General features: G+C 43.9%; 1 protein-coding gene across 1 annotated transcript; it reads right to left on the reverse strand.

Annotated features, from left to right (window-relative positions):
- Positions 1-628: 628 nt before the first annotated feature.
- Positions 629-7,291, reverse strand: LOC134402004 (ly6/PLAUR domain-containing protein 2-like). Its single transcript, XM_063131369.1, has 3 exons — positions 7,213-7,291; positions 1,625-1,744; positions 629-840 (listed from the first exon to the last, which is right to left on the reverse strand). The coding sequence occupies exons 1-3, from the start codon at positions 7,289-7,291 to the stop codon at positions 629-631; spliced, it is 411 nt and encodes a 136-aa protein (XP_062987439.1).
- Positions 7,292-12,009: the final 4,718 nt, after the last annotated feature.

Genomic DNA, 12,009 nt, shown 5'->3' on the forward strand with positions numbered 1-12,009 from the left:
TACCGACCTCGGAAGGATGGAAGGCTGAGTCGACCTGAGCCGGCTGCCTGAGAACCAGCTTCCGCTGGGATCGAACTCAGGCCGTGGGGAGAGTTTCGGCTGCAGTAACTGCCGCTTATCACCCTGCGCCACACGAGGCACCAGTTGAGAAGAGAAAGTTATAAATAAAGCCCAGGGTTTTTTACTAAGCCAATTTTAAAACATGTCTCAATGCAAATCTTTAAAGCTAAGCCAAAATGTCAGAGAACACGGGGGGATCTACACTACTGCTTTTAAAGTGTTTTGAAAACGTTTTGAAACCAGTGTATCCTGGTTTTATCCTGGGCCCCAACAGTTTTCAAAACTGTTATAAAGCGCTTTAAAGCAGTAGTATAGATCCCCCCGAGATTGGGATCACCAAACTATTGAAGGGTCAGGTTTCTGGTTTTCTTTGCTGCTAAGAGTGGATAGGATAGCGCTTCTCAGAGGAAGTAATTCTGCCCCAGTTCCTTTGCTTGATGAGAATGAGACGAGACACAGAATCGACACACCTTTCTTGGAGGAGATAGGGGGCACCAGCCGAGATAGCTAAGCCAACTGGGACTTGCACAAATGGATTCCTCAATTTCTGATGCCTTTGCACTCTGCATCACAGTCCAGGGCTGAGGAGGATAAAGAAAGAAGCAGCTGAAGTCCACACTGCAACGTAGTTGACCTGTATACTGGCCGCAGTGTCACGGTTGCAGAGGTCAGTGTTGCAGCAGGTGACGGGACGTGTCGAACCAATCTCATCTGCGTCAGATGGGATGCATCTTGAAGAACAAGACCGTGTGACAGTCGCATCACCTACAAAAGGAAATACTGCAAAAAACAAAAAGAAAGACCCACAAAAGGAAGAGGGATTAATGGGTATTCTCCACCCCTATCTCGGAAATCTGACATAGTATAGAAAGAGTCCTTGTGTGCAACATTACCACCAATGGAGGCTGGTGGTTCCAATGTCAGTGGAGTGGTGAATCTGCTCCGAGTTTCAATCAGAACCAGTCAAAACTGGGTTCACCACCCCACTGACATTGGAGCCACCAGCCTCCACTGCCTGCCATTCTCCACCATTCAGGTCAAAAAGGTTTACACAGCTTCTCTACATTTTTTTTTAAAAAATCCCATTGCCTTACCAGGGCTTTCTGCTTCCATTTTCTTTCTGGGATTACAATCAGCTCAATTACACAAGCAGCCAAATGGCTTGAATTGAATACTTCCTCTCTCTGTGTGCTCCCTTCATTTTAATGAAACAGCACCATCTAGTGACAGAATTATAGTGCACCACCAACTTTGCATGGGGCTGATTTTGCATTTTTTTAATAGCTGGTTCTCTCTCTCTCTGTTTTTAAAAGTGGGATAAGAGGGTTGGAAACGCGTGGAGGTGGACAATGTCATCTGAAGGACCCACAAACTTCCATGAGTGTGCAGTAAATCGTTCATGTAGGGAAGCTCACAGACAGAGAAAAGGAAAAGTTGTCGGCATTGATCCCACGTTACATAAGCTAGGAAACAGTCCATTTCTTTCCTTCCAGGGAAGGCTTGTTATGATAAAGCTGGTGAAGAGCCACCACCTAAAGGCTCTCCTTCTCACCAAGTCTCTCACCTTCCTCACGGGAGTACATCGTCATCTTGCACATGGTGTCGTTCTTAGAGCAATTGGCAATGGCCATGCATTTTTCAGCCGTTGTGGGCTCCTGGCATGAGTAGCACCGCAAAGCTTGGGCTGCCATAAAAAGAAAAAACATCGTCTTCCTTAGCTTAAGTTGACTGCAGGCCTTCATTGGGACACACTAGAGCTCAGCCCTCGAACCTGTTCCCAAGTTCTAAAATGCTGAAGACTGTTTCAGACATGAGACTTAAACCAGCTCCGATCCTTTCTCCTGGTTCCCCTCTATTTGGCCCTGGTTAGGCCTCAGCTTGAGTATTGTGTCCAGTTCTGGGCACCACAATTCAAGAAGGATGCAGACAAGCTGGAGGGGGTTCAGAGGAGAGCAACCAGGATGATCAGGGGTCTGGAAACAAAGCCCTATGAAGAGAGACTGAAAGAACTGGGCATGTTTAGCCTGGAGAAGAGGAGATTGAGGGGAGACAGGAGAGCACTCTTCAAATACTTCAAAGGTTGTCACACAGAGGAGGGCCGGGATCTCTTCTCAAACCTCCCAGAGTGCAGGACACAGAATAATGGGCTCAAGTTACAGGAAGCCAGATTCTGGCTGGACATCAGGAAAAACTTCCTGATTGTTAGAGCAGTGCAACAAAGGAACTATTAATCTGGAACCATTTACAGGAACCAGTTACCTAGGGAGGTCATGGGCTCTCCCACACTAGAGGCCTTCAAGAGGCAGCTGGACAACCACCTGTCAGGGATGCTTTAGGGTGGATTCCTGTATTGAGCAGGGGGGTTGGACTCGATGGCCTTATAGGCCCCTTCCAGCTCTACTATTCTATGATTCTATTATTCCTCCTGTGTTGTAACATCTGACCTTTGTCTATGCAGAAGTAAAAGCAGAGCAGGGGCACATTTATATATTTATTATTGCATTTTTATACCGCCCAATAACCGAAGCTCCATGTACATGTATTGCAAATCTATGAACTCTCATTTTTACATTTGGATTATAAACCAATTTAGGCGAACTCTCTGAGAAAATGCCCTGAGCCTGATACAGTGTCTAGTGGGATGTGAATTCTGCAGGTAGAACGAAGGCAGAAACATCAACATCCCTTATTCAATTGTCTATTTCAAACCAACGATTTGGCAAAAACGAAAAATCTATTCAATCCACATCATGACTCAGTGCTCACCTGGCCCCGGAAACAAGGGGAGATAATCACAAAGCCTATGAGGTTGAATTTTCAAAAATATATTTGATGCTCTATATATTCTATTAATCACATTTGAATTATATCTTAAAGCTTTCTCAGGGATACCGCTATATTAAAGAGAAATGTTGCATAGCAGTAAGCAATTCATCTAGCCCCTATGATGGGCAAATCCTGCTGGGTTGGGTTGGGTTCTGGTTCTGCCAGGTCCAAGACGTCAATCGTAGAATCATAGAATAGCAGAGTTGGAAGGGACCTACAAGGCCATCGAGTCCAACCCCCTGCTCAAAGCAGGAATCCACCCTAAAACATCCCTGACAGAACGTTGTCCAGCTGCCTCTTGAATGCCTCTAGTGTGGGAGAGCCCACCACCTCCCTAGGTCATTGGTTCCATTCTCATACCACTCTAACAGTCGGGACATTTTTCCTGATCATAGAATCATAGAACAGCAGAGTTGGAAGGGACCTACAAGGCCATCAAGTCCAACCCCCTGCTCAATGCAGGGGGTTATCAAGATAGAAGAGGCCACTTGTGCAGAAAGATCACAGTTTATTGATAGGAAATAGATGCAAAATATTTACATGAAAAGAAAGTTAGCGCCTCCTTCCAGCTAATTAGGCTTTCATAGCTGGGTGTCTATCAGTCCCCCCATGATAGGGTGACCCTATGAAAAGGAGGACAGGGCTCCTGTATCTTTAACAGTTGTGTAGAAAAGGGAATTTCAGCAGGTGTCATTTGTATGAATGCAGCAGTACTATTTCCAAAAATCCTAAGTCATTTTTATTTCTTAGCCCCATGAGTGGCTGGTACAGAAGGTTCTACTTCCTCAGATCCTCAGTGACACCAAAAATTGCAATTGTCCTTTCCCAGAAACCCCAAACCAACAATGACTTCACATGTACAAACATCTCTCCAGACTGATCTATTCCGGCAGGCCTATCCAGTGAAATTTTAGAATGTTTTAAAGATGTTTTAATGTTTTAAAGATGTTTTAATCATGTATGGTATGTTTTAAATCAGTTTTTAATGTGTGTTTTATATCATGTTTTTATACTGTTCGTTTTATACTCTGAATGGTTTTAGTTTTTGTGAACTGCCCAGGGAGCTTCAGCTGTTGGGCAGTGTAAAAATGCAATAAATAATAAATAATAATAATTTTGCAATTTCTGTCTAACGGTTGACTAAGAGCAGAACCTTCAAGCTTGTTCCACAGAGTGCAACAACTCTCCAGCAGTGGGAAAGGAAGACGTGTGGGTAGAGATGTGAAGGCCCAGGAAAAAAATGGGAAAGTTCGAGGAAAAAACAGTCTTTTTCTTTCTTTCTTTCTTTCTTTCTTTTTTTTTTTTTAAAGCCTTTTTTGGTTTTTCCCGAAAAATTGAAAAAAATGAAGAAAAAACGGATTACGGGATGTTTTATTTTAGCATGATGAATAAAATGTTTAAGACAAGGTGTTCAGATATTTACTTCTCCAAATGATTTCTAAAAACTGTACAGTATCAGATTATCACAATGTCTGTGCACTGAGGACAAGCAGGTCCTAGGTTGCAAACTGAGACTACAACTCTCAAATGAAAGAGGAAGATGCATTTCTGCCTCTAGGGGGCAGCACTGCCATGGAAGCAGAGACTGAAACTAATACTGACAGCTATAGGTCAGAAAATGAGTCTGATTAAATTTCAGGCATATTCATTGAATCTTGGTGTGTGTGTGTGTGTGTGTGTGTGTGTGTGTGTGTCCATTTTTCTCAGTTCTTTTTATGGGAATGGGGGCTTTATGTCTTGACACTGGAGGACTAGCGGAGACATAAATAATTTTCTTTGTTACTAACGTTGGTGGATTCTTCAGTTGTTGTTTTTTAAAATTGTTTTTTGCCTGCTCCTCATAAACTGGCAGAACCAAAGAGGTTCCTTACAGTTCAGGTGTTCCGAACAGTTCAGGAGCTTGTAGCTCCATTTGTTACCCCAAAAAAGTTAAAAACTAAATTAAATTCGTAATAATTGTTTGAATACACTACTTTTAATATACCAAATGTAATAATTTTATGCCAAACCAACTTGGACGTAATTACATTTTATGTTCCTGAAGTAACAAAGTGACTTTCAATCTGTAAAAAGTGCAAATATTGCATTATTTCAATTTTTCCAAAACATTCTTTTTTCCCCCGGGAAAGCCCAGAAAAAACCCGGTTTCTTTCCATAGCGTCAAAATTTCCAGAAATTTTATATCTCTATGTGTGGGTCCTCCTGTGGTTAAAAAAAGAAAAGAAAAAGCGAAATTGCTATTGCATGAAGTCACCGAATTTGGAATTCTCCAGAGCAAGATATCAGGTTGTTTCATTGCCATACGTGTCACAACCTTCATGCCTAGGGTGACCATATGAAAAGGAGGACAGGGCTCCTGTATCTTTAACAGCTGTGTTGAAAAGGGAATTTCAGCAGGTGTCATTTGGATATATTGGGAACCTGGGGAAATTTCCTCTTCATCACAACAGTTAAAGCTGCAGGAGCCCTGCCCTCTTTTAAAAGTGGTCACTCTAGTATAGCTCCTGCAGCTTTAACTGCTGTGATGAAGAGGGAATTTCCCCAGGTTCTCCATATATACAAATGACACCTGCAGAAATTCCCTTTTCAATACAACTGTTAAAGATACAGGAGCCCTGTCCTCCTTTTCATATGGTCACCCTATTCATGCCCATCCTGAACCTATCTGACATATGGGGAAAATAAGCCAATTGGAATTTGAAAATCCAAAAGGCAATTATCCTTGACATTTGCATAGCTGATTTCAAGGTTTTGAAGCATGCTATCTCCGTCATCTTTACAACTGTAAAGACAGGCCAGTATTATTACTGCCCTACTGCAAATGGGTGAGAGGGGAGGTTAAGTCAAGAGGGCAGTGGCATGCAGAAGTTTGCCTAGCAAGGGATCATACCTCTTCCACTGATGTATGGCCCCTTCCCTGAAGCATAAAGTCCTTGAGATGCTGATAATTCGGTTGAAATGGTGGAGCGAGAGGAGGACAACTTGTCTAGCTAAGCTGCTTAGGAATAAACTAGATATGATGGGACATTCACAATAATTTATTTACCTGTCTGCCCCCATTCAGTGGAAGAGGTAGAGGCTTTAGTTAAACCTGTTTATCCCGGGATCGTCCCGGGATTGTCCCTGCCTGCTCCCGGGATATCCTGTGTGTCATTTACATGAACAGGGATGACCTTGGGATGATCCTGGGATAAACCTTAGGTCTAGCTAAGGCCATGGTCCAGGCATCTCCAGTTAAAAAATCAGCTAGCAAGAAAAGACCAGTCTCTGCTTGGACCCTGGTCTACTGCTGCTACCAATCTGACAAGAGAATATTGGGCCAGATGAATTAATAGTCCGATCTCATCTAAGGCCAGATCTTCTTACATCACAACAAGCCAATTTCTGCAGTGACGTCAACAAGTGGTTTCATTATGGGTCTACAGACTGGTTAACCTGCTAACCATTTGAAACAGCAGTTTCCAATCTGCAGACAGGACTTGTATATCCACTCAAATCACCTCTGGCACAATGCTTTTCAATGGAGGCAGCTCCTAAGTTCATAGAATCAGCTGTGGGGTGATCGAAAGTTCAGCCATTTGAGAGAGATGCATGGGTAACTTGGCCTTAACACACACACACACACACAAGTCAAATGCTTTTTGACTGTTCAGCTTGCTGAAACAATTTCCCTTAGGTAGGTACCATCTCTGTTCACAGCAGAAGCATCCAGTTAATGCTGAGTCCTAGGATAAGGGTTAGGGTCTCCAATCCAACTGCAAATGCCGTGTGGCACTCAGATTTGCAAATGCCTCCATGCCTCCACTCTATGCTGACTCAACTGTGCATGGAGTTTATAACAACTTGTGGAGAGCAGTGAATAAGACCTTTGCTGCATCCTATCCACAACCTGGTTGCTGCTGTTCACCGGGTCTGGCTTCTCCCCCTTTTGTGGCCATCTTTGCAAATATGAGATCTAAGAACGACCTCTTTAAAAGTTCCTAGAGGTTCTCATAAATCTGATGAATGCATTGGATATTGCATCGGTAGCCATGCAGTAAACAGAGTGCTTCACATTTCTTAAGAACGTAAGAAGTGTCGTGCTGGATCAGACCGAGGGTCCATCTAGTTCAGCACTCTGTTCACACAGTGGCCAAGGAACCCATGAGCAGGACGTGGTGCAACAGCACCCTCCCACCCATGTTCCCCAGCAACTGGTGCACACAGGCTAACTGCCTTGAATACCGGAGATAGCACACGACCATCAAGGCTAGTAGCCATTGATAGCCTTCTTCTTTCCCCTAACCTAAACATAAAAGGGTTCTTCTGACATAAGAGAGACCTTACCAAACTCAGCATACAAAACAGCAGCCAGCAATGTAGAGAGAAGCACTTCCACCTTGCCTCTTGCAAAATTCTTCACCATCTTGGCATTCCGGTTTTACCGCTCACTTGCCCCAGCCAACGCGCCACCTGTATCGTCTCTGCCTTTTGCTGCCAGTGACAGACATTCACTATCCACCTCCCTCCTCTCTGGAACTCTATTGTACTGGGGCGGGGTGGGGGACATGTTTGCTTTCAATCTTGAGGGGATTAGGTTTTTCTAAAACCACAGAGACACGCCTCCCTCCCTGGCTTATTCTCTCTTGCATACTCAAGCATTTCTTGAGCTTCCCATGCTGTTCACAAAAGGAAACCAATAAGTTCTCCTTTTTCAAAATAAATAAAGAAATCAGACAATAGGAATGTTCGGTTTACCCTGCTCCTCTCGCATCTGCTGGGGAGACAAAGCCAATGTTATCTAACCCCAAGGTCTCTGGATTCTTGCTCTGCCTTTGGCCTTTGGTTTCTTCAGAGATTTTCTGATTCACATCAACTACATTTTACAAATTCAGTCTGAGCAGGGCAGGGGTGTTAAGGGGGGGCAGGGCAGCTAGCACCTCCCTAAACAAGGAACTCACCACCCCATTCACCTCCCTCCCCATTGCTGGACTCTTTTCATTACTTAAACCAAAGGCACTTTTCGCATATACAACAAGTGCATTTAGCCTGGAGAAGAGAAGATTGAGGGGAGACATGATAGCACTCTTCAAATACTTAAAAGGTTGTCACACAGAGGAGGGCCAGGATCTCTTCTCGATCCTCCCAGAGTGTAGGACACAGAATAATGGGCTCAAGTTAAAGGAAGCCAGATTCCAGCTGGACATCAGGAAAAACTTCCTGACTGTTAGAGCAGTATGACAATGGAATCAGTTGCCTGGTGAGGTTGTGGGCTCTCCCACCCTAGAGGCTTTCAAGAGGCAGCTGGACAACCATCTGTCAGGGATGCTTTAGGGTGGATTCCTGCATTGAGCAGGGGGTTGGACTCGATGGCCTTGTAGGCCCCTTCCAACTCTGCTATTCTATGATTCTATGATTCTATATATTATCTCTGCAGCTATTCTACAGATCAGACACAAGTTCCTGACCCAACGAAGGCTATGCATTTTGCAACTACTGACGTACTCTTCAAGATGCCAACAGACCAGTGGCCATCCACTGAGGGGGAAAGGGGAAGCACCTGACATGCAGGAGAGAGAATTAACTTAATTCATGATTTATATACGGTGCGCCTAAGAGCAAAAAGAAAAAGAAAATAAATTCTAACAACAAACAGGGCCGGCACTACCATTAGGCCAACTAGGCAGCCGCCTAGGGCGCAGACCTCAGAGGGGTGCAGTACTGCCCTTTAAAGGTCACAGTTTTATACAAATTAGCTGTTTTAAGAAAAAACATAATAAAAGGAAAATATAATAGTTCAGAAACTCTTCTTGAACAGCTGAATCGAAGTTGGCAATTTTGGGTGGTGGTGCTAGTAGCTCACCTTGCCTAGGGCGCAAATAATCTGGCACCGGCCCTGACCACAAGTTATTATTAGTAATGGATTAGTGATGTGCTGAAAATCTCTTCCCAATTTTGACCATTCTCATTCAATCTGATAGAAAAGAAGTTGCTTTTGAAAAGAACTTTACAAATTCACAACTTTTACAAATTTGTAAAAGAACTTTACAAATTCTTCTCAAAGGAGAAGAAATCTCGGGGAAATTCCTGAGGATTTGCTTCAGGGTTCTTGTGCTTACCTCATTTTTGAGGTAAATGAGGAGTGTGCACAAGTGCCCTGTCTTCTATTGTACAATCATCTCTCTGACAACCTGTAGCCTCTGGTTTCCCACACTTCAACTAATTTTATATAGTGGCCACCTTCTCACTCCACCCAACCCTGCTAGGTGTGGGACATTGAGGATGTAAAATAGCGGCCAGGATGCTAACACAGTTACTGCTGTTGTGGGTTTCTTTCCTCCTCCTCCTCCACTCGGAGAAGTAGAAGTAAGCTGTGCAACAACCCCTGCCAATGATGAACCCTACCTGTGAGAAACTGTTGGAGAATTTCTCCTCCCCCTGGAGAAATTCGGTGAAATTGGCCACCCCAATTTCTCTGCCCCCAAATAAGATGGAGAATTTTGAGAGGCTGTTTGCACACAGCTCTAGTGTTGGTTGCTATTCCCAGGAAAATCTTCTACCTACCAAAATGACTGTTTTCAAGGCAAAAATCAGAGCTCTGGCAAACATTCTGTGCAACGTTCGTCATGACTTCACTCATCTTGGAGATCTCCCAAACGTGCGTTAAACCAGGACGTGCTGAGAGTCCTGTTTTGGAGCTCAGTGATAGAACACGTTGCATGCAGAAGGTCCATCCCTCATCTCCAGTGAAACCCCTCAGGTAACAGGACTGGGGAAATCCTCTGCTTTGAAGAACTGCAACCGGGCAGAGTATACAGCCACAGTCTTGACGTACCAGTTATCAATTTAACACAACTTCATATGAACGCAACAACCATCTGTCAGGGATGCTTTAGGGTGGATTCCTGCATTGAGCAGGGGGTTGGACTCGATGGCCTTGTAGGCCCCTTCCAACTCCGCTATTCTATGATTTTATGATTCTATGAAAACATATCCAAATAGTTGTGGCAATTAAAATCTAAACACTCTTTTGTGGATATCACAGGGGAGGAAGGAGACAAATGTTCCCCGGATCTGAGACAGCCTCTCTGAAAACAAAATCCGCCTCACCTCTTAAATGCATTACTGAAAATTACTTGGTATTTCTTGTTCTGCAACCACCATACACAGCTTTTTTGTGGCACTGTCATTATCATGTCTTTCCCTACTATTTTGCCTTAAGCCTGCAGTCCTGTGCACATTTACTTTTAAGTCCTATGGAGGTCAATGAGATTGACTTATGAGTAAACGTGCATAGAATTGCACTGTAAATCTACCTTGCTCTAGCGTAGCCTTCCTCAACCTGGGGCGCTCCAGATGTGTTGGACTGCATCTCCCAGAATGCCCCAGCAGAGCTGGCTGGGGCATTCTGGGAGTTGTAGTCCAACACATCTGGAGCGCCCCAGGTTGAGGAAGGCTGCTCTAGTGTATGCCTATCGAGAGTGTGAAGAAGCACCCAACGTGCCGCTACACAGGCTTCAGACATAGTGAGGGACATTGTGGGTAAGTGAGGGCTTCTTTAATGTGGGAACTATTTTCTCACAATGGAAACGCAGATGTAGAATCTAGAAATCAATGACTCCAGCTAGTTAACTGTTTCCTGGATATATCAGAGGTCAACCATAGTGAACACCTCAGATGTTCCTGCTGCATTCACCATGGAGCACTTTAGAAGGCCCAAAGAAATCAACAGTGAGAACTGAAACTTACGGTATTTTTCTCATATTTAATAGTCCAGAATAACATGATAGCAACACAAGAAGGCCGGTTATGTGCATCTTACCTGAAACTGGCTGACTCCTTTTCTCTCTCTCTCTCTCTCTCTCTCTCTCTCTCTCTCTCTCTCTCTCTTATTTGGGTGTTTTACTGAACACACCTTCATTTTCTGCCTCTTTGACTGGTAGGAAATTTCCTGTCTTGTGATAAACACTGAAAACCAACGTGGGGATGATCTGGGTAAAACTGGAAGCATTTAGCAATGGTCCCAGTTTGAAATGCACCTCTACTTTTTCCCAGATTTTTCTTTTAATCTATACAATGCATTAGAATCATAGAATCATAGAATAGCAGAGTTGGAAGGGGCCTACAAGGCCATCGAGTCCAACCCCCTGCTCAATGCAGGAATCCACCCTAAAGCATCCCTGACAGATGGTTGTCCAGCTGCCTCTTGATAAATGTCATAAATGATCAATGTCATATTACACGCCATGTGTACACTGCATGTTAAGCCATCTTTGGCTCAGGACAGGCCTTTAATACACCAAGGCTGCCATTCTTAGGCATGTTTCAACTGAAAACATGCTGGGGCATGTGGAGAGTCATAGGCCTTTTGTTTGTCTAAACATGCAGAGGTTTGTGCCTTAGGATAATACCATCAATGCCACTTAGGTACTAGAAAGAGTGTATCAGCTACTCTGGGGCCTAAAGAATCTGGGAGCTTCAGCATCTGAGGTAGGACTGGACCAAACATTGGTAATTTTCATGAACGTTTTCATCAGCATGTACATGCTTCCCCTTTCTGGATAAAGGTGATGAAAGTGTTCACCTGTTCTGGAATCAATGGCTACTAGTCCTGGGCCTCATCTACACCAAGCAGAATACAGCACTATGAAAGCAGTATCAAAGCAGTATATAAAAGGGAGAAGCCACAGCAAGCAGGATATAGTGGTATGAAAGCAGTATATGGCCTGTGTCAATGGGCCCCAACAGTTGTCAGTGCACTTCAATACCATTGTAAAGCGGTAGTGTGGTTCCTGCCTTTTATATACCGCTTTCATAGTCCAGTATCCAGCTTGGTGTAGGGTAGCTGTAGGCAGCCTACAGCCTACAGCTACAGTGTGGCTTCTGTCTTTTATATACCACTTTCAAAGTGCAATAGGCTGCTTGGTGTAGATTAGGCCCTACTCTTATTGCCCTGAACAGGTTTCAATTGACCTCAGTTCATTCATGCCTACGTTGTATGATCCCTGATTGGCTAGGATCACTGATGTGATCAGTCCAGAAAGGATTGACCTCATGCTAAGTCAGGTTAATTTGTCTGTGCATCAACATACAGCCAACTCTGATTACAGATGTAGGAGGAATCCATTTCTGTTCATTTTTTAC

The sequence above is a fragment of the Elgaria multicarinata genome, chromosome 7, assembly GCF_023053635.1.
Source record: "Elgaria multicarinata webbii isolate HBS135686 ecotype San Diego chromosome 7, rElgMul1.1.pri, whole genome shotgun sequence".
Classification (NCBI taxonomy): Eukaryota; Metazoa; Chordata; class Lepidosauria; order Squamata; family Anguidae; genus Elgaria; species Elgaria multicarinata.

Excerpts from the sequence above, each read along its gene's own strand:
- LOC134402004 (XM_063131369.1), bottom strand. The coding sequence starts at position 7,291 with ATGGTGAAGAATTTTGCAAGAGGCAAGGTGGAAGTGCTTCTCTCTACA. Across the intron at positions 1,745-7,212 it reads TGTTTTGTATGCTGAGTTTG|CCCAAGCTTTGCGGTGCTAC; the intron begins GTAAGGTCTCTC and ends TTTTTATGGCAG. Across the intron at positions 841-1,624 it reads GATGTACTCCCGTGAGGAAG|TATTTCCTTTTGTAGGTGAT; the intron begins GTGAGAGACTTG and ends TGTTTTTTGCAG.